General features: G+C 37.0%; 2 protein-coding genes across 30 annotated transcripts in view; one reads left to right on the top strand and one right to left on the bottom strand.

Annotated features, from left to right (window-relative positions):
* The window catches only part of LOC147307080 (uncharacterized), a 31,535-nt gene extending 6,283 nt beyond the window's left edge, over window positions 1-25,252 (top strand). For 2 of the 29 annotated variants that reach the window (XM_086274936.1, XM_086274918.1), the window contains 36 exons: window positions 86-3,412; window positions 6,699-6,758; window positions 6,883-7,035; window positions 7,215-13,184; window positions 13,527-13,616; window positions 13,911-13,976; window positions 14,241-14,288; window positions 14,526-14,567; window positions 14,664-14,711; window positions 14,807-14,875; window positions 14,977-15,024; window positions 15,128-15,172; window positions 15,464-15,502; window positions 15,585-15,653; window positions 15,813-15,860; window positions 16,109-16,159; window positions 16,298-16,342; window positions 16,699-16,737; window positions 16,820-16,882; window positions 16,992-17,039; window positions 17,906-17,995; window positions 18,266-18,331; window positions 18,711-18,755; window positions 18,938-18,988; window positions 19,127-19,171; window positions 19,549-19,581; window positions 19,660-19,707; window positions 19,837-19,896; window positions 20,034-20,078; window positions 20,562-20,609; window positions 20,781-20,822; window positions 22,469-22,516; window positions 22,839-22,880; window positions 22,968-23,012; window positions 23,092-23,127; window positions 23,248-25,252. In XM_086274936.1, coding sequence (XP_086131062.1) covers window positions 86-3,412; window positions 6,699-6,758; window positions 6,883-7,035; window positions 7,215-13,184; window positions 13,527-13,616; window positions 13,911-13,976; window positions 14,241-14,288; window positions 14,526-14,567; window positions 14,664-14,711; window positions 14,807-14,875; window positions 14,977-15,024; window positions 15,128-15,172; window positions 15,464-15,502; window positions 15,585-15,653; window positions 15,813-15,860; window positions 16,109-16,159; window positions 16,298-16,342; window positions 16,699-16,737; window positions 16,820-16,882; window positions 16,992-17,039; window positions 17,906-17,995; window positions 18,266-18,331; window positions 18,711-18,755; window positions 18,938-18,988; window positions 19,127-19,171; window positions 19,549-19,581; window positions 19,660-19,707; window positions 19,837-19,896; window positions 20,034-20,078; window positions 20,562-20,609; window positions 20,781-20,822; window positions 22,469-22,516; window positions 22,839-22,880; window positions 22,968-23,012; window positions 23,092-23,127; window positions 23,248-23,333 — 11,198 coding nt within the window. In that variant the 3' untranslated portion in view covers window positions 23,334-25,252. Of the gene's footprint in view, window positions 1-85; window positions 3,413-6,698; window positions 6,759-6,882; window positions 7,036-7,214; window positions 13,185-13,526; window positions 13,617-13,910; window positions 13,977-14,240; window positions 14,289-14,525; window positions 14,568-14,663; window positions 14,712-14,806; window positions 14,876-14,976; window positions 15,025-15,127; window positions 15,173-15,463; window positions 15,503-15,584; window positions 15,654-15,812; window positions 15,861-16,106; window positions 16,160-16,295; window positions 16,343-16,698; window positions 16,738-16,819; window positions 16,883-16,991; window positions 17,040-17,905; window positions 17,996-18,265; window positions 18,332-18,710; window positions 18,756-18,937; window positions 18,989-19,124; window positions 19,172-19,546; window positions 19,582-19,657; window positions 19,708-19,836; window positions 19,897-20,033; window positions 20,079-20,561; window positions 20,610-20,780; window positions 20,823-22,468; window positions 22,517-22,838; window positions 22,881-22,967; window positions 23,013-23,091; window positions 23,128-23,247 lie in introns of those variants that run through there. The other 27 variants (XM_086274935.1, XM_086274921.1, XM_086274934.1 and 24 more) reach the window with 27 other exon arrangements.
* On the bottom strand, window positions 4,004-6,195 carry LOC147307081 (E3 SUMO-protein ligase ZBED1-like). The gene is made up of 2 exons (XM_086274945.1): window positions 5,070-6,195; window positions 4,004-4,905 (listed from the first exon to the last, which is right to left on the bottom strand). Exons 1-2 carry the CDS (start codon window positions 6,131-6,133, stop codon window positions 4,233-4,235), a joined length of 1,737 nt encoding a protein of 578 aa, XP_086131071.1. The 5' UTR covers window positions 6,134-6,195; the 3' UTR covers window positions 4,004-4,232.
* Window positions 25,253-25,471: the final 219 nt, after the last annotated feature.

Here is a 25,471-nt window from a genome sequence, read left to right as displayed (position 1 = left end):
CATGATTTTTGTTTCTTTCTTTTTTTTTAAGTCACATTAATTAAGTTAAAAACAGACACTAAATTTATTGCTATCACATCACTAGCAAGACACACTGAAGAACCAGAACTGAGACCATCACTGAAGGAGGAGGAAAAGCTTGATGATGACACCAAGGAGGAGGAAGAGGAAATTGGAGAGGGTGATGATGACGAAGTTCAAATAAAGGATAATGCAGAACAATTAATAAAAGAAAAAGAGAATAAAGAGGTGATAGAAGGAGGAGGTGATGGTAGAGGTGAAGACCAAGAAAAGAGAGACACAAAGACAGATGAATTTGCGATAATTGTAAATGATGAAGTGATACAGCACAAACGGGTGGTAGAAGATGAAGAGGTGCAGGAGACAAAAACCAAAGACATTTTGGTAGAAGATGATGAGGAGAGCAAAACTGAAGAAACTATTGTGGATAAACATGAGAAAACAAAAACTGAAGACATTTTTGACCAGGCCAGAACTGACGATGCTTCAGTAGAACATGAGGAGGTAGAAGAAGAGGCCAAAACTGAAGATGATTTGGTAGAACATGAGGAAGAGGAAGAAGCCAAAACTGAAGATTATTTGGTAGAACATGAGGAAGAGGAAGAAGAACCCAAAACTGAAGATTATTTGGTAGAACATGAGGAGGAAGAAGAGGAAGCCAAAACTGGAGATTATTTAATAGAGCATGAGGAGGAAGAAGAAGCCAAAACTGAAGATGATTTGGTAGAACATGAGGAGGAAGAAGAAGAAGCCAAAACTGGAGATTATTTAATAGAGCATGAGGAGGAGGAAGAGGAAGCCAAAACTGAAGATGATTTGGTAGAACATGAGGAGGAAGAAGAAGAAGCCAAAACTGGAGATTATTTAATAGAGCATGAGGAGGAAGAGGAAGCCAAAACTGAAGATGATTTGGTAGAACATGAGGAGGAAGAAGAAGAAGCCAAAACTGGAGATTATTTAATAGAGCATGAGGAGGAAGAAGAAGCCAAAACTGAAGATTATTTGGTAGAACATGAGGAGGAAGAAGAAGAAGCCAAAACTGGAGATTATTTAATAGAGCATGAGGAGGAGGAAGAAGAAGCCAAAACTGAAGATGATTTGGTAGAACATGAGGAGGAAGAAGAAGAAGCCAAAACTGGAGATTATTTAATTGAGCATGAGGAGGAGGAAGAAGAAGCCAAAACTGAAGATGATTTGGTAGAACATGAGGAGGAAGAAGAAGAAGCCAAAACTGGAGATTATTTAATTGAGCATGAGGAGGAGGAAGAAGAAGCCAAAACTGAAGATGATTTGGTAGAACATGAGGAAGAGGAAGAAGCCAAAACTGAAGATGATTTGGTAGAACATGAGGAAGAGGAAGAAGAACCCAAAACTGAAGATTATTTGGTAGAACATGAGGAGGAAGAAGAGGAAGCCAAAACTGGAGATTATTTAATAGAGCATGAGGAGGAAGAAGAAGCCAAAACTGAAGATGATTTGGTAGAACATGAGGAGGAAGAAGAGGAAGCCAAAACTGGAGATTATTTAATAGAGCATGAGGAGGAAGAGGAAGCCAAAACTGAAGATGATTTGGTAGAACATGAGGAGGAAGAAGAAGAAGCCAAAACTGGAGATTATTTAATAGAGCATGAGGAGGAGGAAGAAGAAGCCAAAACTGAAGATGATTTGGTAGAACATGAGGAGGAAGAAGAAGAAGCCAAAACTGGAGATTATTTAATAGAGCATGATGAGGAGGAAGAGGAAGCCAAAACTGAAGATGCTTTGGTAGAACATGAGGAGGAGGAAGAAGCCAAAACTGAAGATTATTTGGTAGAACATGAGGAGGAAGAAGAGGAAGCCAAAACTGGAGATTATTTAATAGAGCATGATGAGGAAGAGGAAGCCAAAACTGAAGATGATTTGGTAGAACATGAGGAGGAGGAAGAAGCCAAAACTGAAGATGATTTGGTAGAACATGAGGAGGAAGAAGAAGCCAAAACTGGAGATTATTTAATAGAGCATGAGGAGGAGGAAGAAGAAGCCAAAACTGAAGATGATTTGGTAGAACATGAGGAGGAAGAAGAAGAAGCCAAAACTGGAGATTATTTAATAGAGCATGATGAGGAGGAAGAGGAAGCCAAAACTGAAGATGATTTGGTAGAACATGAGGAGGAAGAAGAAGAAGCCAAAACTGGAGATTATTTAATAGAGCATGATGAGGAGGAAGAGGAAGCCAAAACTGAAGATGCTTTGGTAGAACATGAGGAGGAGGAAGAAGCCAAAACTGAAGATTATTTGGTAGAACATGAGGAGGAAGAAGAGGAAGCCAAAACTGGAGATTATTTAATAGAGCATGATGAGGAAGAGGAAGCCAAAACTGAAGATGATTTGGTAGAACATGAGGAGGAAGAAGAAGCCAAAACTGGAGATTATTTAATAGAGCATGAGGAGGAGGAAGAAGAAGCCAAAACTGAAGATGATTTGGTAGAACATGAGGAAGAGGAAGAAGCCAAAACTGAAGATGATTTGGTAGAACATGAGGAAGAGGAAGAAGCCAAAACTGAAGATTATTTGGTAGAATATGAGGAAGAGGAAGAAGCCAAAACTGGAGATTATTTGGTAGAACATGAGGAAGAGGAAGAAGCCAAAACTGAAGATGATTTGGTAGAACATGAGGAAGAGGAAGAAGCCAAAACTGAAGATTATTTGGTAGAATATGAGGAAGAAGAAGAAGAAGCCAAAACTGAGGATGATTTGGTAGAACATGAGGAAGAGGATGAAGCCAAAACTGAAGATTATTTGGTAGAATATGAGGAAGAGGAAGAAGAAGCCAAAACTGAGGATGATTTGGTAGAACATGAGGAAGAGGAATCCAAGACTCGTGATATTTTGGCAGGATATGAAGAGGAAGATAGTGAGCTTCCCAGTATTTTGGTAGAAGCTGAGACGGAGGCAGAGGAAATTAAAACTGAATACATTTTTGAAGATCAAGAAGAGACTAAAATCAGAGACGAGGAGGAGGAGGAAGAGGAGGAGAAAAATGAAGACGTAGTAGAATATGAGGATAGTGGGGAGAAGGGGCCAGAAGAACCTATTGTAGTAGAACAGGAAGAGACCAACACTGAGGAGCCATCAATGACACACCTTAAAATACTGTTATCTGAGAAAATCAGTAATGACAGCGCTGTACCTGAATCTGCTGATGGTGAGGAGGAAGAGAAAGAAACTTTTTTTCCTGTTTACGAGGAGGATAAATACTCCAACATCCTTGATGATCATGATGAAAATAACAACAACAGCGAAAGCAGAAAGACTGAACCTAAACGAAAGAGGAAGGCCGATGTTACCCTTGAGAGATTTGGAGGACTCAAATTGTCTCACAAAGCAGAAGGCCACACCAAATATGAAAAAGGTACTAAACTCTTCCCCTCACATATTTGTCATCATGTTTTTCATTATGAGGCTATGAAAATACATGATGCATGTATTAAGTAATGTTGTGTTTTATGTGGAATGGCAGTGTTAATTTACATGCTCTTTGAATAGTTGGTAATGACAGGACTAAAGTTATTCAGACCTAACATGTAATGTGCTGAATGATTCATTTAACTTTTTTTTAAATTTTTAATGTTTAATATTTTATGTCACAGTTTTTCTTCTTTGGGCTAAAAATGTGTGAATGTTTTTTCTAACTTTTTGAAACATCAAGTATTGGAAGAGTATTTTATGCCACGTATTTTTCTTTTTATAATTGTCTTAGAAAATCACTATTAGTAGTATTACTAATGAAGATATGGTAATAATAGATATTTAAAAATACACCATAAACATACCCAATGTTACATACCATATATATATATAAAAAAAAAAAAAAAAAGTATTTGGCACAAATTTGTAATTTGTCTGCAATTATTTGAAAAATACCCTGCCTGCAATTACATTTGTTCAACTTTATATTTAAGCTTGTAACAGATATTTAAGCCAATATAAGTAACATAATGAAGTAAATGCAGAATAAACACAAAGAATGTATGCTTAAATTCAAAGAGATTTTTAATAGTCATTGTCAATCTAACACAGATTCTCTCCTAACAATAGAAATATAAATAACAAAATGTAACACTTTAATGCTGAATTTCAAAAGGGTGCACAAAAGTCAATATTTAAAACACAAAAAGACAGCTGAAAACCCAGAGTGGTGAACATTATTCTCTCCAAAGCAGCAATTTGGCTTAGTCCTTTACACTCAGCCAGTTATTGAGGCAGACTATTTTGTTGACATCATCTGAAGACAAAGAAGCACTCCTCTTTTGAATGATGTGACCTGAGAGTGAGAATAATCTCTCACAAGGCACTGTGGTTGCAGGGGTTGACAGGTATTTGCATGCAATAGGTGCCAGCCTGGCATGTGCTCCTTCTCTCTTTAACCACCACTGTAGTGGACACTCCTCTATGTCTATTTTGGGCTCTGCTTTGTACCGATCCAGACAGCGATCTATAGAGTCTTCCTCTTCCTCTGAATCTGAATCTGAAGAACCCAGCAAGCAGATGGCGATCTTTCTCTTTTTTGGTGATGGTTCCTCTGTTGTCTGAGCAGATGGTTGATGTGCATGTGTCTCTGCCATCACAAGGTCATGTAATGAAGCCCACACCTCTCTTCTTTCATCTTTGGAAACACACTTAAGGTCTTTAAACCTGGGATCAAGGGCAGTAGCGATCTTCAGCCATGTCAGATTGATGCTGTCCCTCCGCTGAGCTAGGTCTGTGGTAAAAACCTTCTTAAACCTCAAAACGTAGACTGGGTCATCATCTGAGAGCTCCATAACCCTGAACAAATAACACAAGGCTGGCAACACCACGGAGCAGGAGACATACTGCTTCCCCCCCAGCAGTTCGGTCACATATCTGCAATAGAAAGAACAAAAGTTGTAAACAAGCCTATATTTTTATATTAATCACACAGAGACAAACTCACAGAGGTGGAGGGGGAGAACATACCTGAAGACGGAGCTAGAACACAGAACACAAAGGTAGACGCCCACACACACATGATAAACAAAATGATTTACCTGCAAGGTTCAAGTAGTTCCTCCAGCTTTTGCAGTATGTCAAACTCCTGGTCGGTCAACATAGTCACCATGCTGTTTTGCTGAGCCAGGATGGTGGTCAGCACAGATTTGTTTCTCTGGATCCGCTTGATCATCTCTAGGGTGGAATTCCATCTTGTTGGAACGTCCCGAACAAGTGGTTCTGTTTTTTGTCCATGTGCAACTTGCTGTTCCTTTAATTCCTGAGCGTTCGCTGGACTCTGCTTAAAATGTCCAACAACCTTGCGACATTTGGCCAGAACCCTTTCAAATTCACTGTCGTTAAGAGAAACTGTGATCGTTCTTTGCAGAATGTGGGCCGTGCAGGGCATGTGTTCAAATGGAAGTAGTCTGGCGGCTGCAACCATGTTACGAGCACTGTCGGTGCCAAACGTGGTTAACTTGTCCTTAATTTTCCATTCATTTGCAACACTCAGAAAATGGTCAGCACACGCCTCAGCACACTGTCGCTCTTCAGTTTTACTCACTGTTAGTGCAAACGATTGTAGTGTCCAGTCGTTATCAATAAAATGCGCCGTGACGCCAGAGTAGTTATCGTTGTTCACCGAAGTCCAGCGATCTCCTGTGAGAGCGACATTCCTTACTTGCACAAGCTTGCTGGACCGCTGATCCCTCTGGTCCTCATACAAAGTGTGCAGTCTCGACACGATGGTTCCTCTCGAGGGAAGATTATAACGCACGTCTCCTGATGCAACGCGAATGACTTCTCTCAGTCCATCATCTTCTACTATGCTAACTGGTCGGCAGTTTTTAGCTATCCAAACAACCAAAGAATTGGTTAGCTTTTCACTCACATGTTTTGTTATCCGTCCACGAGCACCATAATCCTGAGGCGTAGATTGGCAAGATCCCGTAGAGGTGGATTCTGGGTGTTTTGCTCTCAGGTGATAGCACAGAGACGAATTGCTTCTGTGGTACCTGAATTCAGCTTTGCAAATTGTGCACGTTACTTTCGTTTTGTCCAACAAGCCGTTAGGCAACTTCTTAAAGTAAAACTTCCCCCCCAAAAGCCCGTCCTTATCCATTGTTGCGTGTTTGCTTATAATAGCGTGGTAACACTTCTTCTTCGTCTAATTATTTCCGGCAGGCAAAACGCCAGAATAGCACAATGCTGCCCCCTCCTTCAGAGCTGCCGATGAGTTAAAAGGTCTTGTATTACAGGGGGAAACTGCGTTATTATTTTTTTTAACGCGTTAAACATTTCACATTAATCTCAAAAAATTAACTCGTTAATTTTGACAGCACTAATATGTACAGGTAATCTTCTGTATATGAGCATATGTCCTAGAGTGGGTTTCATTAAGATCCCATAGAAGTATTTTGTGTGCCCAATCAATTTTCAGGCAGACACACAGTGATAAAGTTGTACATTTCCAAAACATCAGGCTGATTACTTTTAACAGTATGACGACGATATTGTGGCGTGTTTGTAATCATAGTTTTTTTTAACACTGTGATGCTTCTAGTGCTTTTGCAAGCATGATTATTTGTCATGTTAACTGTATTACAAGTCCAGAAATTAATTATTGTATGCTGAATATTTTTGAATATTTCTGTATGCTGTATTTCTGTATATCTAATATACTTTAGTTCTGAAAGAAGCAAAGGAAAGACATGCAATAGAAGAAGTTAAAGATGGCATTATTAAAGGTACATTTTTTGAAACTGTGCATGTCTTTGATTTTTCTCAGCTTATTTTTTTCTAATATTAAATTGTAAATATTTGTGCCAATTTGCCACGGATAATCTTGTGAGGATGCATTGCTGCTTACAGATCTCAAAGCTGCAGCCCCTGTGATGGAGAAGAAAAAAGATAAGGAAGCCAAAGAGTTTGAAACAGTAGCAATAAAACCAAAAGAAGTAAAACTAAAGGAGAAGCCCGAAGTTGACACAAAACCTCTTAAACTGAAAGAAAAGAAGCCCAAAGGTAATAACATTATATTTTGAAATTACAAAATACTGTTCAGAAGTATAAATAGACTTACAAAATATGAAAAATAAATACAAAATATATACAACCAGTACAAATGTATACCAGTAACTTCTCCACACAAATGATATTCCCTACAGAATATATTAAACTGACGCCTAAATTGTTGCTTTTAGAAGAAGAGCCAGTAAAGAAGCTGCTCAGAAAAGATGTAAAAGAACTGCCCAAAGAAAAGAAAAAAGATGTCAAACCTAAAGATGAGAGGGAAGTGAAAGAACCTCCCAAAGGAAAGGACGAGGCGAAAAAACCAATTCACGCAGAGGTCAAAGCAACAAAACCACCTAAGAAGGAAACAGATCTCAAGAAGATTTCCAAAGAAAGGAAGAGGGTAATGAAACCAGCGACAGAAGAGGAACAAGTCAAAAAACCTCCAAAAGAAGAAAAGGAAATCAAGAAAACACCTAAAAAAGAGAAAGAATTAATTAAAGCTACCAGAGAAGTTAAAGAGGAAAAGGAACCAATAAGACAAATAAAGGAACTCAAGAAATCACCCAAAGAAGATAAAAAGATCAGAATACTAGAAAAAATAGAGACAGAAGTAACCCAACATCCTAAAGATGAGAAGAAACCACCTACAGTAAAGACAGAACTTAAGAAACTTCCTGAACAAGACAAAGACTTGAAGAAATCTCCCAAAGAAGAGAAGGAGAGAAAACGGATTAAAGAAGAGGAAAAATCTCCCAAACAAGAGAAAAAAGTTAAGAAACCTGTCAAAGAAGAGAAGAAAGAGGAGAAACCTCTTAAAGAAGAGAAACCTGAGAAGGAACATCTCAGAAAAGAGAAGGACAAGAAGAAACCTCTCAAAAAAGAGAAGGAAGAGAAGAAACCTCTTAAAGAAGAAAAGGAAGAGAAGAAACCTCTCAAAAGGGAGAAGGAAGAGAAGAAACCTCTTAAGGAAGAGAAACCTGAGAAGGAACATCTCAGAAAAGAGAAGGAAGAGAAGAAACCTCTTAAGGAAGAAAAAGAAGAGAAGAAACCTCTCAAAAAAGAGAAGAAAGAGGACAAACCTCTCAAAAAGGAGGAGAAACCTCTCAAAGAAGAAAAGGAAGAGAAGAAAACTCCCAAAAAAGAGAAGGAAGAGAAGAAACCTCTTAAGGAAGAAAAGGAAGATAAGAAACCTCTTAAGGAAGAGAAACATGAGAAGGAACATCTCAGAAAAGAGAAGGAAAAGAAGAAACCTCTTAAGGAAGAAAAGGAAGAGAAGAAACCTCTTAAGGAAGAGAAACATGAGAAGGAACATCTCAGAAAAGAGAAGGAAGAGAAGAAACCTCTTGAAGGAGAAAAGGAAGATAAGAAACATCTTAAGGAAGAGAAACATGAGAAGGAACATCTCAGAAAAGAGAAGGAAGAGAAGAAACCTCTTAAAGAAGAAAAGGAAGACAAGAAACCTCTCAAAAGGGAGAAGGAAGAGAAGAAACCTCTTAAAGAAGAGAAACCTGAGAAGGAACATCTCAGAAAAGAGAAAGAAGAGAAGAAACATCTTAAGGAAGAAAAGGACGAGACGAAACCTCTCAAAAAAGAGAAGAAAGAGGACAAACCTCTCAAAAAAGAGGAGAAACCTCTCAAAGAAGAAAAGGAAGAGAAGAAACCTCTTAAGGAAGAGAAACCCGAGAAGGAACCTCTCAGAAAAGAGAAGGAAGAGAAGAAACCTCTTAAGGAAGAAAAGGACGAGACGAAACCTCTCAAAAAAGAGAAGAAAGAGGACAAACCTCTCAAAAAAGAGGAGAAACCTCTCAAAGAAGAAAAGGAAGAGAAGAAACCTCTTAAGGAAGAGAAACCTGAGAAGGAACATCTCAGAAAAGAGAAGGAAGAGGAGAAACCTCTTAAGGAAGAGAAACCTGAGAAGGAACATCTCAGAAAAGAGAAGGAAGAGGAGAAACCTCTTAAGGAAGAGAAACCTGAGAAGGAACATCTCAGAAAAGAGAAGGAAGAGAAGAAACCTCTTAAGGAAGAGAAACCCGAGAAGGAACCTCTCAGAAAAGAGAAAGAAGAGAAGAAACATCTTAAGGAAGAAAAGGACGAGACGAAACCTCTCAAAAAAGAGAAGAAAGAGGACAAACCTCTCAAAAAAGAGGAGAAACCTCTCAAAGAAGAAAAGGAAGAGAAGAAACCTCTTAAGGAAGAGAAACCTGAGAAGGAACATCTCAGAAAAGAGAAGGAAGAGGAGAAACCTCTTAAGGAAGAGAAACCTGAGAAGGAACATCTCAGAAAAGAGAAGGAAGAGGAGAAACCTCTTAAGGAAGAGAAACCTGAGAAGGAACATCTCAGAAAAGAGAAGGAAGAGAAGAAACCTCTTAAGGAAGAGAAACCCGAGAAGGAACCTCTCAGAAAAGAGAAGGAAGAGAAGAAACCTCTTAAGGAAGAGAAACCCGAGAAGGAACCTCTCAGAAAAGAGAAGGAAGAGAAGAAACCTCTTAAAGAAGAGAAACCTGAGAAGGAACATCTTGAAAAAGAGAAGGAAGAGAAGAAACCTCTCAGAAAAGAGAAGGAAGAGAAGAAACCTCTTAAGGAAGAAAAGGAAGAGAAGAAACCTCTTAAAGAAGAGAAACTTGAGAAGGAACATCTTAAAAAAGAGAAGGAAGAGAAGAAGCCTCTTAAGGAAGAAAAGGAAGAGAAGAAACCTCTCATAAAAGAGAAGGAAGAGGAGAAACTTCTTAAGGAAGAAAAGGAAGAGAAGAAACCTCCCAAAAAAGAGAAGGAAGAGGAGAAACTTCTTAAGGAAGAGAAACCTGAGAAGGAACATCTCAGAAAAGAGAAGGAAGAGAAGAAACCTCTTAAGGAAGAGAAACCTGAGAAGGAACATCTCAGAAAAGAGAAGGAAGAGAAGAAACCTCTTAAGGAAGAGAAACCCGAGAAGGAACCTCTCAGAAAAGAGAAGGAAGAGAAGAAACCTCTTAAGGAAGAGAAACCCGAGAAGGAACCTCTCAGAAAAGAGAAGGAAGAGAAGAAACCTCTTAAGGAAGAGAAACCCGAGAAGGAACCTCTCAGAAAAGAGAAGGAAGAGAAGAAACCTCTCAAGGAAGAGAAACCTGAGAAGGAACATCTCAAAAAGGAGAAGGAAGAGAAGAAACCTCTTAAGGAAGAGAAACCCGAGAAGGCACCTCTCAGAAAAGAGAAGGAAGAGAAGAAACCTCTTAAAGAAGAGAAACCTCAGAAGGAACATCTTGAAAAAGAGAAGGAAGAGAAGAAACCTCTCAGAAAAGAGAAGGAAGAGAAGAAACCTCTTAAGGAAGAAAAGGAAGAGAAGAAACCTCTTAAAGAAGAGAAACTTGAGAAGGAACATCTTAAAAAAGAGAAGGAAGAGAAGAAGCCTCTTAAGGAAAAAAAGGAAGAGAAGAAACCTCTCAGGAAAGAGAAGGAAGAGGAGAAACTTCTTAAGGAAGAAAAGGAAGAGAAGAAACCTCTCATAAAAGAGAAGGAAGAGGAGAAACTTCTTAAGGAAGAAAAGGAAGAGAAGAAACCTCCCAAAAAAGAGAAGGAAGAGAAGAAACCTCTTAAGGAAGAGAAACCTGAGAAGGAACATCTCAGAAAAGAGAAGGAAGAGAAGAAACCTCTTAAGGAAGAGAAACCTGAGAAGGAACATCTCAGAAAAGAGAAGGAAGAGAAGAAACCTCTTAAGGAAGAGAAACCCGAGAAGGAACCTCTCAGAAAAGAGAAGGAAGAGAAGAAACCTCTTAAGGAAGAGAAACCCGAGAAGGAACCTCTCAGAAAAGAGAAGGAAGAGAAGAAACCTCTCAAGGAAGAAAAGGAAGAGAAGAAACCTCTCATAAAAGAGAAGGAAGAGAAGAAACCTCTTAAGGAAGAGAAACCCGAGAAGGCACCTCTCAGAAAAGAGAAGGAAGAGAAGAAACCTCTTAAAGAAGAGAAACCTGAGAAGGAACATCTTGAAAAAGAGAAGGAAGAGAAGAAACCTCTTAAGGAAGAAAAGGAAGAGAAGAAACCTCTCATAAAAGAGAAGGAAGAGAAGAGACCTCTTAAAGAAGAAAAGGAAGAGAAGAAACCTCTTAAAGAAGAGAAACCTGAGAAGGAACATCTTAAAAAAGAGAAGGAAGAGAAGAAACCTCTTAAGGAAGAAAATGAAGAGAAGAAACCTCTCAGGAAAGAGAAGGAAGAGAAGAAACATCGCAGAAAAGAGAAGGAAGAGAAGAAACCTCTCAAAGAAGAGAAACCTGAGAAGGAACATCTTAAAAAAGATAAGGAAGAGAAGAAACCTCTTAAGGAAGAAAAGGAAGAGAAGAAACCTCTCAGAAAAGAGAAGGAAGAGAAGAAACATCTTAAAGAAGAAAAGGACGAGACGAAACCTCTCAAAAGGGAGAAGGAAGAGAAGAAACCTCTTAAGGAAGAGAAACCTGAGAAGAAACCTCTCAGAAAAGAGAAGGAAGAGAAGAAACCTCTTAAAGAAGAGAAACCTGAGAAGGAACATCTTAAAAAAGAGAAGAAAGAGAAGAAACCTCTTAAGGAAGAAAAGGAAGAGAAGAAACCTCTCAGAAAAGAGAAGGAAGAGAAGAAACATCTTAAAGAAGAAAAGGAAGAGAAGAAACCTCTCAAAGAAGAGAAACCTGAGAAGGAACATCTCAGAAAAGAGAAGGAAGAGAAGAAACCTCTCAGAAAAGAGAAGGAAGAGAAGAAACATCTTAAAGAAGAAAAGGAAGAGAAGAAACCTCTCAAAGAAGAGAAACCTGAGAAGGAACATCTCAGAAAAGAGAAGGAAGAGAAGAAACCTCTCAAAGAAGAAAAGGAAGAGAAGAAACCTCTCAGAAAAGAGACGGAAGAGAAGAAACCTCTCAGAAAAGAGAAGGAAGAGAAGAAACCTCTTAAGGAAGACAAACCTGAGATAGAACATCTTAAAAAAGAGAAGGAAGAGAAGAAACCTCCTAAGGAAGAAGAAAAGAAGAAACCTTTAATAAAACCCATTGAAGAAAAAGAAATTAGCCATCCTTCAAAAGAGAAGAAACTACCTGAGAAAGGAGTCACGAGACTGCCCAAAGACATTAAGAAACCATTCAAAGAGGACAAGGAACCTCCTAAAGAAGCGATAGAAATTGGGAAATCTCCTAAAGAAGAAAAAGTAGAGGTTCCTCCCAAAAAAGAGAAAGAAGTGAAGAAACCCTCTAAGGCTAAAACACCACATATAGAGGAGAAAAAAGTCACCCACCCTCCAAAAGTAGAAAAAGAGGAAAAGGAACCACCGCTAAAAGAAGAAGAGACAAAAACTCTTAAAGAAGAGAAAGAAGTTAAGAAATCTAAGGAAGTACCTTCCGAAGATGAGACGGAGAAGAAACAACCAAGAGAAGAGAAACATTTCAAAGAACAAAAGAAATCCCTTAAAGATGAGAAAGCAGAGAAAAAATTACACAAAGAAAAGGCAGTCTTAAAAACATCTAAGGAAGAGATGGTTGAGAAAGTAGAGAAGGAGGTGAAGACCACAGAACCAAAAGAAGTAACAAAACCTCCAAAGGAAAAGAAAGAAGTGAAAAAACCCTCAAAGGATGACAAAGAAGAAATAAAACCATCCATGGAGGAGAAAGAAATTAAACCTATAAGAGAACAAAAGGAAAAAGAAGTTAAGGAACAATCTAAAGATGAGGTTCCATCCAAGGAAGCAAGGCGAGAAATACTTCATCCAAGGAAAGAAAAGGAATCAAGAAAGCCTTTGAAAGAAACAAAAGATCAAGAAAAACCACCCAAAGATGCTGAGCAAGTAAAGAAGATTTCAGAAGAGCCAGAAAAGATCATCAAAGAGAAGAAACCAACAGCAGAAATTTCTAAAGAGGTGAAAGAGGACATAAAGAAAGAGAGACCTTCTAAAGAAAGGGCAGTACCAAAGGAGTCAGCAAAGGAAAAACAAGTAGTTAAAGAACCAACAAAACCTTCTAGAGAGGATGAAAAAGAACCAAAGAAGCCTATCAAAGAAGAAAGAGAACTGAAGAAGCTCCCCAAAGAACCTGTCGAAAAGAAACCTTCCAAAGAAAAGAAAGAGGAGATTCACAAAATAGAAAAAGTTAAAAAGCCTTCCAAAGAGGAGAAAGAAATCAAGACTCCCAAAGAAGACAAAGAACCTGTGAAAAAAAGAATCACAAAGACAGGTACATGTACAGTACAGAGTTTTTATTTTCATAATGTAAAGATCCACAACACTATTTCCTCTGATTGGCTGCCCCTCAGAAACAAAAGATTTGAACAGTGAGAAAGAGGATATTAAGGATATCATGTCTCTATCGAAGAAAAAGAAAAAACTCATTTGACTCATTACAGTAAATATCTTTAAAACGTTGTTTGTTCTTTTGGATGAATGTTGTTGACCCGTAAGAAGAATAGTGATGTATAGTTTTCATAACAATATAATATTTAGATGCATTTATTTTGTGGGGAATATAATTAATCCGTTTTCTAAAAATGTTTAAAGCAGCTTTTCCTTTTTACTTTAGAGCCCAAAAAGCCTGTAAGAGGAATTAAAATTGTCAAGAAGGAGGTTGCATCTGTTCTTAAGAAGGAACATCTCAATGTTACAAAAGCAGGTGAGACTATGCTGGACTATTGGTTAATATATGTAAGGCATGAATCACCGCATTTTCTTGTTTTCTCTGCAATGTGTAAGTTAAAGCTATTCTGAGGGAGATATAATGCCTCATTGATTTTTCAAGTCATTCAAGAAATACATTTAAGCATGTTCTAATTCGTACTTTGTTTGCTGACACTGACAGTGTAATGCCTAATGAGAAAAGATTTTCATGCGGAATATAAAAAAATTAAAAGAAAGTGTTAATGCATAAGCAACAATCTTTAGAAATCGATGTCTTATTTTCCACTAGAAGCAGCTCCGAAGGAGCCTAAGAAGGAGCCAACGCTAAAAGTAAAGCCTACACCTGTAAAACCAGGTAAGGTAAATATGATGATGGAGTTGAAACACTGAAAATTAAACTCAAACAACACGCCAAATCTAAACATATTTTCATATTAGAGCATAAAGGTAGCACTAGTAAATAAAAGAGGTAATGCTGCTAAGCTATTACAGTCTCTGCAGCACTTTACTGATATTTTATTTGTCTGTTGCTCAGTTTAATAAATTATATGGAGCAGTATACTTAATTACTAGCAAATTACATATTCTTATCAATTCCTGTGTTATTTTCTGTTTTTAGATGCTGAGGTTACAAAAGAAAGAGTAAAACGAGCTCCTTCAGAGAAGGGTAAATATACTTACCTTTATGACAGTGTCAAGACTTAAAGGCAGAAGAGTCACAGGTCTATGGAATTAAGTGGACACTACTACTGACACCTGCTAACTCTTATGGAGAATGTTCCTGTGCATCCGTTTTATGAATATCACTAACGATTACGTTCCAGATGTTTTAAAGTCTGAACTGTAAAAATAACCAATCAAAGCCAGAGTTATGGTAAGTTTATGCACTTGTGTTGTGTCACAGAAGCACCAAAGAAAAAGCCTAAAGCACATCCTGCAAAGAAAGGTCATGTTCACATATTACATTGATAATCTTGCGATCACCAAAAGATAAAATGATTGCATTATCCTGCTGTTAAAAAAATGTATTTTTCATATACAGAAGCTGTTGCTCCAAAAGAAAAGCCCAAACCAGCGATCTTGGCTAAAGGTAGGTGTGGTGCATATTTTGATGCACAAAGAAACACCAACTTAACTATACAGGCTGCATGCAAATCTCACAAATAGTTGTTTTTTTCTTGACAGAACAACAAGGTACTGCTAGAAATGCCTCACTGGTGAAAGAGAGGGTTAAAATTGTGCCTATGAAGAAAGGTAATCTACTTTTATTTTATGTTACACTGATTTCAGATTTTTGCATCCCACTGTTCCTAATGATATTCTCCGTAACCTGATGTCTGTTCTTTGTTCATCAGTGGTCAAGATGCCAAAAGAGAAAGTCAGAGCTGTCTCTGCAAAGACAAGTACGTACAGTATATCATGTCAATGTCAAAGATCAAAATTTTAATAACATGAAAGAGGTCTGGATGTCATACTGAGCATCACGTTCTGTGTTTTTAACATCAGCTGAGGTTTCAAAACAGAAGCTCAAACCAGTTGTAACCAAGAAAGGTAAGAAACAGTTATCATTGAGTTTCAGTATTGTCCTGTCTTCCTCCCCTGAGCCTGGTCCTGCTGGATATTTCATCCTCTTAAAAGCAAGTTTTTCCTTCCCACTGTCGCCAAAGCACTTGCTAATAGGGGGTCATCGGATTGTTAGGGTTTGTTTTCTTTGTATTATTGTTGGGTCTTTACCTTACAGTATAAAGCACTCTGATCCAGCTGTTATTGTGATTTGGGGCTGTATTAATTAAACTGAACTGAATTATTGTGTAGCGCTGAACCTAAAATTTCTTTACTTAGAGCCAGCTCCAGTTAGGACAAAACCAGCCCCAGCTAAAGGTAAGCTGATGCTAACCTTTCCTTTAAATAGTTTTTGAAAGTAATCAAGCTTTTGATTTTCACACTCTTTTCTCTGTCACAGAGGCAGAAGCACCACACAAAAATGTTACTCTAACAAAGGAGAGGGTGAAGGTGGTGCCACTGAAGAAAGGTGCATCTCTTTGTTTAAGCAGCTGTTCTTGTGTGATTACCACCATGCACTGTTATTATGTTGTTGTTGTTGTTTTTTTTTTATATATATTTTTACAATTATTGAATACTTTCTGAATGTTTCCAAACATAACCTGCCAACTTTTTTCCTCTCTGTTAGTGCCTGTAACTCCGAAAGTAAGAGCCAAACCAGAACCAACCAAAAAAGGTAAAAATAGTGACTGAACATTTTACTAGTCAAATAGTATCTACCAATACTAATACTAATTCCAATACATAGATTTAGAACTTAACAATGTTTTTGAATGTGAAGTTTTTGTATTTCTATGCACGTTTTTGTATTTTTTTTATACAGCATCATAGTTTGGAATAATCACCTGTGACTGTAATAATAGAAACCAGATTATTGTCCTCTGCAGTAAACTGGACCTTATGTTTTCTGTTGCTATTGTTTAGAAGCTGAGGTTCTTAAGAAGAAGAAAGCTGAGCCAGTGACTCCCAAAAAAGGTATCCTTTTAGCTTTTCACCTCTTTCACAGGTCTTATTTTTCTTTTAATTATCTAACAGGTAGAACAGCAGTATTTCAGTGGTTTCTCACCTTTTTATAAATATAATTCAAGTTAATTGTAGCATTTATTATTCTAGCAGCTGTTACCAAGACAAAACCATCACCTGCTGAAAAGAAGAAAGGTATACAGCAGAATCGTGTGTTGTTTTGCTGTAGAAACATCACACGCAGCACTGTGCTGATATTAATTCGGTCATGTTCAACCCACGTCACATCACGACTGATTCGCTGACATGTAGCTGCTGACGATATGCTTCGCTGACACATGATAATGACCCAACTAAAAATGCTCAAAGTATCATAATCTGCTTTTATTTTGCTTAAATTATTATGTTACCGCTGAGTTTTGTTCTTTTCAAGTTGGTCATTTTCATGTTTCAGCATTCTTCAATACATGCTTGATTGACAAACTAAGTATGAATGCTGTGTCACAGTGTCTTATTTTCTGCAAGACTGAACCTAAAATTTCTTTACTTAGAGCCAGCTCCCATTAAGACAAAACCAACCCCAGCTAAAGGTAAGAGCAGACTTAACTTTGTTAATCATAATTTTAAAATGTACTCAGGCTTTTGATTTTCATACTCATTTATCTTTGACAGAAGCACCACACAAAAATGTTACTCTAACAAAGGAGAAGGTGAAGGTGGTGCCACTGAAGAAAGGTGCATCTCTTTGTTTAAGCAGCTGTTCTTGTGTGTTTTTATACCAACTTTCTAAGTTCAGAATACTTTCTCAATGTTTCCAAACTCAAACATTTTTCCCCTCTGTTAGTGCCTTTGACACTGAAAGAGAGAGTTAAACCAGAACCAACCAAAAAAGGTAGAAACAGTCATATATGAGAACATTTTGTATTCAATTTTAATTATTTATCTACAGTACTGTGCAAAGGTGTTAAGCCGCCACTCATTTCTATATATTTTGCTTCCAAAGAACCAGACTATTATGGAACTTTTTTTAAGTCCTGTGTCTTTTCCCCTCACCCCCAACCGGTCAAAGGGGATGACCCTTTGACCGGTCCAGCTGAGCCTGGTTCTGCTGGAGGTTTCTTCCTGTTAAAAGGGTTTTTTTCCTTCCCACTGTCACCAAAGTGCTTGCTCATAGGGGGTCATCTGATTGTTGGGGTTTTCTCTGTTTTCTCTGTATCATTGTTGGGTCTTTACCTTACAATATAAAGAGCCTTGACACAACTGTGGTTGTGATTTGGCGCTATATGAATAAGTACATTGAATTGAATAAAAAGGCACCTTACTCAACTTAACTCCAGGGTTGACTCAATGTTACGGCTACACATATCAGACAATTTGGCAGATTATCTTTAGATCCTTTGCTTTCGATCAACCAGAACACCCGTATAGGTGCTGGAAACTTTATTAATGGTCTGGTGTAAAAACAAATCATTTGTTCTAATTTTTTTAGTTAAATCTACAAAGAAAAAAGTTAAAAATAAATAAATAAATAAAAGCACAGTACTCTAGATTTTCACAGTCAGACTTTAAACAGCATTTTATTGTCTTTAAAACAGTTTTTGGTTGTTGTTTTGGATGACTGATGTGGACCTGTAAGAAAAATTCATTAGCATTAGCTGTACTCACACAGAAGGAAACCTACATTGAGCCTAAAAGGGAAATGGACTTATAGGCTTTATTTGTTTTGTGGAGGATAAAAATGTTTCCTTTTCACTTCAGATGCCAAAAAGCCTGTAAGAGGAATTAAAATTGTCAAGAAGGAGGTTGCATCTGTTCTTAAGAAGGAACATCTCAATGTTACAAAAGCAGGTGAGACTATGCTGGAATACTGTTTAATGTAAGGCATGAGACACCACATTGTCTCGTTTTCTCTGCAATGTGTAAGTTAATGGTTGACGATATAGTGTCTCATTGATTTTTCAAGTCATTCAAGAAATACATTTAAGCATGTTCTAATACACACTGACAATGTAATGCCGAATGAGCCTAAAGACTTTCATGAGGGATATAAAAAAATCAAAATAAAATTTTAATTCATAAGCAACAATCTTTAGAAATCAATGTCTTATTTTCCACCAGAAGCAGCTCCCAAGGAACCTAAGAAGGAGCCAACGCTAAAAGTAAAGCCTACACCTGTAAAACCAGGTAAGGTAAATATGATGATGGAGTTGAAATCAATGTCCAAAATCTAATAAAAGTCAATATAAAGAGCCTTGATGCATCTGTGGTTGTGATTTGGTGCTATATGAATAAATAAACTGAATTGAATAAAAAGGCGTTGTGGCTTCACATAACACACAACTTGGCAAAACATCTCTAAATCCTTTGCTTTTGATCAACCAGGAGACCTGTAGAGGTGCTGGAAACTTTATTACTAGTCTGTTGTAAATTAAATCATATCCTCTACAAAAAGTGCGAAAAATAACACAGCACAGTATCTAGATTTTAACAGTCAGACTTTTAATAACATGAAAGAGAATTTGAATTTTATACTGAACATGAGGTTCTGTGTTTTTAACATCAGCTGAGGTTTCAAAACAGAAGCTCAAGCCAGTTCCAATCAAGAAAGGTAAGAAATAGTTATCATTGAGTTTCATTGTGTCTCTGTAACACTGAACCTAAAATTTCTTTACTTAGAACAAGTTACAGCTAAGCCAAAAATGTGTTCAAGCTTTTGATTTTCACACAATTTTCTCTGTCACACAAAAATATTTTTCTGAATGTGAAGTTCTGTTGCTATTATTTGTTTAGAAGCTGAGGTTCTTAAGAAGAAGAAAGCTGAGCCAGTGACTCCCAAAAAAGGTATCCTTTTAGCTTTTCACCTCTTTCACAGGTCTTATTTTTCCTTTAATTATCTAACATGTATAACAGCAGTATTTCAGTGGTTTCTCACCTTTTTATAAATATAATTCAAGTTAATTGTAGCATTTATTATTCTAGCAGCTGTTACCAAGACAAAACCATCACCTGCTGAAAAGAAGAAAGGTATACAGCAGAATCGTGTGTTGTTTTGCTGTAGAAACATCACACGCAGCACTGTGCTGATATTAATTCAGTCATGTTCAACCCACGTCACATCACGACTGATTCGCTGACATGTAGCTGCTTCGCTGCCATGTGATAATGACCCAAGTAAAAATGCTCAAAGTACCATAATCTGCTTTTATTTTGATTAAGTTATTATGTTACTGCTGAGTTTTGTCCTTTTCAAGTTGGTCATTTTCATGTTTCAGCATTCCTCAATACATGATTAATCAATAGATTGAGTTTATGCACTGTGTTGCTTTAGTTTTGCAATTAGCTATCAGTGATAACAGTCATCACTCTTCTCATATGACCTCTTTTCTTCCCTTTCTCTTTAGAAGCTGAGGCTAAGCCAGTTCCTGCTAAGAAAGGTGAATTGCTTACAATCCATGGTTATTATTTATTAAAGTGAATTATTATTAACACTTTCATGCTTTTTTTTTTATCAGAGCCAGAGGTTACAAAGGAAAAACTGAAACCAGCTCTTGAAAAGAAAGGTATATGTTTGATTTAAACTCTTTAAATAGTCACATATTCTATTTCTGTTATAGATCATACACACTCTATACTGTTTAAGTAGTTCTTTAAAAAAAAAGTTGAAAATGTTATTTTTCCCTGTTTTACAGCTCCTAAAGCAGAGGTCGAAGCAAAGAAGGAAAAGATTAAATCCCTTCTAAAGACAAAAGGTAGACTGCCATTGTCATCTGCATGTAGATGCTTTTTATTATGTAGTACCATTAGAAAACTATCACAAAATAATGATAATGGTGTAGATAAACACTGATTATCTTTACATATCATACCTTTTTGTTTTATTACTCAGAGCCAAAAGTACCAGAGGTAAAAGCAAAACCAGCTGTAAAAAAAGGTAATTTATAAAACTCTTTGGTGTTATGGGCAACAAGTAGAATCATTGTTTTGTTCTTTAAAGACTGAGCAAAGACTTATCTAGGAATCCTCTATAGAAGAAATCTACCAGTGGATTTGATTTAATGTGCAAAAACAGATCGTTGGCTCTATCGCAGCCACATGGACCCCCGAATACTCCACAAAGTCAGAAGCAAACCAAAGAAAAGTAATTTCTACTAAGGAAAAGGAATGTTTTGTATAATTAAAATTACATAACAGGCCTATTTCATATCTGAAAAGATGACAAAACAAACTAAAAATGTGTTCTGGCTGTTTGTAGAATGGACTAAATCAGTAATTTAAAAAAATAATTGAAGCTTTCACACTGCAGAAAGTGGTTTGAGCTGCTATAAGTATTGTTTAAAAGTAAGCTAATTGTGGCTTCTGCAGTAAAATTCTTCAGGTTGATTGCTAAAATCTGACCAAAGTTGTTCTTTTACAGAACTGGAAACACCTAAAGAAAAGGCCAGGCCTGCTGCAGTAAAGAAAGGTACAGTGCAAAGTTTTACACTTTATTTATGACACTGTGGGTACAGGGCTTTACGGCTACGTGTAATGTCAGGATACTGTCACAAATTTGAGATTTTCCGATGTCTTAAATACACTAAAATACTTCCAACTGTATGATTTATCGATTGCATTTTTGTCCCTGATGGCACAGCCATGTTGAGGGAAAAGACCAAACCAGCCCACGTGAAGAAAGGTACATGTGGTGCTTCAGTGCAGGCAGCACTTCATACTTCATGTAACCATCAGTGGTAATCTGATTACAACATGAAGGCCCCTCTAAATGTAGATAAGTAACTTAGAGGGGAAACAGCTAGTTTGCTTATAAAAATTAAGTAACCGTTAAACACGCTGCTGCTGATAGTTGAGAAGATTTTCTTGCTGGGTGTGAAATAGTCAACCAGACATCTAAGTAAAGAGCTTCAAATGAAAATCCTAAATTAGCAAAGATTATAGGCAACTGAATGGCCAGCAAGGAAATGATCTCAAAGTTATTTAATCTGCCATCAATAAAATATTTATAGGTTGATGTAAAAAAAAAAAATGCTTCACAGTAATTTTTACACAAAGCATGCATGCAGGTAATTAGCACAAATCTGAGAATGTACTGCCACTTTCTAATAAGGCCTCATACATAAAGGATTTGTAGGTTGTAACTACTAACTTAATCATGAATAAATATTTTCTAAATAATTTCTTTAAAAATGATTTATGAGCTATGCTTGGAGAACACAGAGTCTGAGAAATCTGGCTGTTGATGTATTTCGTTATAATTCTGTTATGACAGTTGACAAAACGTTATCAAAATCTGTAGTTAAACTATAAAACCAAGCAGATTTTCATCTATATCACACGTGGCTCTTTTTTTTTTATTAATTGCGAATTTAAAAAGCCACGTTTTCACAACCTAGCGCTCCCAAGTTGTTGTTGTTTTTTTTTTTAAATATATGCTGTCACCAGACCAACAGACACTTTATTAGATACACTTTGCCAGTACCATATTAAGCTCCACTTAAGTGCAGCCCCAGACTCAGTAAGGTGCTGGAAACACTCCTCAAAGATTTTGGTTGACGTGTTAGCATAACAGTTGCTGCAGTTTTGTCAGCTGTACATCAATGATTTAAATCTCCCATTCCACTACATCCTGAAAGTTGTTTATTGGATTGAGATCTGGTGGTTATGGTGGCCGTTTGAGTACAGTGAACTCATTGTCAAGATCTGAGCTTTGTAACATGGCAAGTTGACCTGCTGGAAGTAGCAGACGGTGGGCAGATGGGCAGACGGTGGTCATAAAGAGATGGACATGGTCAGTAACAATACTTAGGTAGGCTGTGCCATTTAGGCAATGTCCAGTTGGTACTAAAGTGAAAATATCTCCAATACGATTACACAAGCAGCAGCCCATTCTTCTCCATTCTGGTCCTGGTTTGAACTCCAGAAGGTTATCTGCCTATATGTCTAAATTGCTGCCTTGTGATTGGATGATTAGATATTTGCTTTAATGAGCAGCTGGACGGATGTACCTAATGAAGTGAGAGTGTATATACCAAGCAGTAGCACATTATAAATCTTAAAGGTTACTTTATTAGAAAGTGGTTCTTCATTTAACATTTTTCTCTGAGCTTACTGGGCATCACTTTTCATTCTGCGCATTTGCTTTTCATAAGCGTTTTTAAGTCATTCAGTTGCATTACAACTGCAAAAAAAGAGCCCTCTACCCTTTACTGAAATTTTCAAATCACTTATTTTAAAGCTTCACCTTTTTCTTCCCTCCAGTAATTTTTATGCATAAATGTTGTGTATTTCATGCCTGTTTGTGTTTGCTTCACATTTGTGAAACAGAGCCTCGTGTTTTAAAAGAAAAGATAAAGCCCATTGCAACAAAGAAAGGTATGCAGTCAGCTTGGAGAAACTAAAATAAATGTAGAACACGCAGTCACTATTACTGAGTTGAAACTGCTGTTTGATTAATTAGTGAACAGGGTGAAAATAATCCGCGACTATCTTAATATTCAGATGTTTCTCAAGCGAAATATGTTTACACAAAATTCACAAACATTTTCCTTTTAAAAAAGAAAAATGTTGTGTTTTCTTTTTGAGAGAAAACACATTTAAATTATTCATGTCATAATAAATTTTTATGTCAAATACATTCAAATTAAACACTTGAGAAAAAGTGTTTGACTTTTTTATGTCTTGCTGCCTTTTACAGAGGACAGGGTTCTCAAAGAGATACAAGAGCCTGCAAAGAAAGGTTTGTTTGTGACGCCCTTCATTTCTGAGTATTCAAAAAAAAAAACTACATTATAGCTTTTATTGACTGTATGCAAAACGTTTGCAGGAAAAACTGCTGAGAAGAAAGCTGATAAGGAGGAGAAAGTTAAAGGTATCACGTTGATCCTGTAATTTAGAGTCATATAACACTTTATTGATTTGTAGTTAACATTATGTTCATATTTTAACAGTGGAGCCGTCTCTATCGGACAGCTTTCTCATGGAAGGTACGTGCAGATTTTTAGAACAAAATGTTGCAGAGTGCGCAAATTTCAGGCATTTTTCTCTCCAAATGCTAAAGGAAAGGGAAGGAACATACTGTTCTTCGCTGTTTTACCTCTTTACAGATGAGCTGCCCTACTTCCAGTGTTTCTTTGTGGATGAGGACGAGGCCCAGTTTCCGTTTTACGCCTTCTCGCCGCTGCAGATTTGACACGTCAGTCTGTGGTCTGACATTTACAATTTAGTCAAATTACCGATAAGGACGAGGTCACTTCACACCCTGTACTGTTGAAACACGGGTGATGCTGTTCGCCTTCAGCAGAAATCTCTGCACAGCAGAAGACGACAGGTTATGAGATGGACCGTTATTTTTCTCTTTCCAGAATTGGTTGAGCTCTCATACCAAATACATGCAGTCAGTGTCATTCCTTTTCTTTTCTTTTCTTTTTTTAATATTTTTTTAAGTAATAATTTCTTTTGCATATTTTAAATAGAGCAATTTACTATTTCACTTCTATGGATTCAAAGCCTTTAATATATTTACAGCTTACTTTATTTTCTCATAAAAGGTCCAGAAAATGGTGCAGTATTTTTAAAGTAGCTACAAAGTGTAGAGTAGTTTACACTGTGAGGTTAACAGGGTACAAAACTGCCACAGTTGCTACTCCAAGACAGACCTTCTTAGCCCACATTTACTTGAACAGTGGTTTGCGTTGTAATTGTACATCTCTGTGGCGTCTTTCTTGATCATGTTGCTCATCCCACCCTTTATAGCACTTGTTCATGATTCATTCTCAGTTTCCTATTGTTCTTCCCAAATGGAGACACAACAGATATCATATCATTACTGAATGACTTTTTTACCTTTTATTTTTGTTTTATGCATCAAAAGGAATGACCATGCACTGTATATGAGAGCTCCCAATCTTGCTACCTGAAACATTTAAAGTCTTATCAAACTGTACCATCTGGATATCTGCACCAGCTCCTCGTTATTATATTGGTGCTAGTAAGAGGCATTGCCTAAAATCTCAGAATGAGGATTGAGTTCAGTTTTTTTTTGTTCCTTTCAATCTATCAAAAACATCAGCAAATCAAGCGTCAGATTTATTCTGCAAATTCCTTGATTGACCAAAATCACACTGTAGCTGACTTTGGTCACTGCTGTTGCACTGTGTGCACACAGTAGAAGCTAACGTACTGTAGAAACCTATAGAGCAGGTTCCTTTAAACAAGAATGCAATCAATATTGCCTAAATATGCTATGGCAACATTAAGATAATATTAATGACAACTGTATAATGATATCTCAGATTCATGCTGCTAAAATGCAGCATAATACAAACAGGATTTCTGTTATCTGAATATCCTTTACTTGATAATGTCTGATGAACACAAAAGCAATGTTGGCTGAGTCTAATGTCAAATTTTACATTGTTGATTGCACCGGCACACCGTGTGATCACATTATAAGTCGCTGCAGAAGGTGTCACATGTTTGGACAGGTGATCTCAGATGTAAAACATTTCTCAGTCTGCTTTTAGCAGCTACGTATGGCTACATTGTTGCATTTGCTCCATATGTTGCACAGAGAGCAGTTTTTACATCCTGTGTCGCTAATCCTGAAGCTTATATATAAATCTGCTTATCTTTTAAAATGATACCAGTGCACACTTTGTCAGTCTAGGAATAATGAAAGCTCACACTCTGCAGCTCTCAGTGAGCTCAGAGTTTAATAGCGATTCATGAACTGATGAAGTTTTGGACACTTTTTACAAAACAATTTTGATTATTGTCATTATTATTATTTATGGTACCAAAAGATAAATAAACTTGTTTAAACTGTATATTAATGACTCACGTTTACCAGGTGAACATGTGCAATACTTAGATCAGCGATCAAAGCGCATTATGTTAGTCTAATAGTCTTTTAATGGAGTATGCATGATGTGTGTGCCTTTGTTTTATGCTCTTATATTTTTATGTGGTTTCCTAATAGCGCGAACACTTGAAGACAGGAATCAGTGAATTTGATGATGTGTGCCAGTGTCACTGTATGGTGTCGCTGACATCATACACACTGTGTTAAAATGCTCTTGATGTAAATAGTTAAATATACAGAAAAACTGATTGTTTTATCCCTGATTCATTATTCCTGAAGCGGCTCTTCATCTTCAGTAAAAACCACAACGTGTATCATTTGTCACTTAATCCCTTGCGAATAGAACAATTAGGCATTAAAACATAGCAATGCAAGTGTTTTGACTTTTCTTTAAGCATACCAACATTTCTAACACAAAAATGGGCTGACGTCGTTTTTATACTGTATACTTTATGTTTAATGCATGA

Source organism: Aulonocara sp. 'chitande type north' Nkhata Bay, linkage group LG19 (assembly GCF_057382095.1).
Source record: "Aulonocara sp. 'chitande type north' Nkhata Bay isolate Kocher_YH1m ecotype deep benthic linkage group LG19, A_spYH_male_GT1.1, whole genome shotgun sequence".
NCBI classification, from domain to species: domain Eukaryota; kingdom Metazoa; phylum Chordata; class Actinopteri; order Cichliformes; family Cichlidae; genus Aulonocara; species Aulonocara sp. 'chitande type north' Nkhata Bay.
The sequence above is the reverse complement of the archived record's forward strand: the minus strand, read 5'-3'. Positions and strand labels throughout refer to the sequence as shown.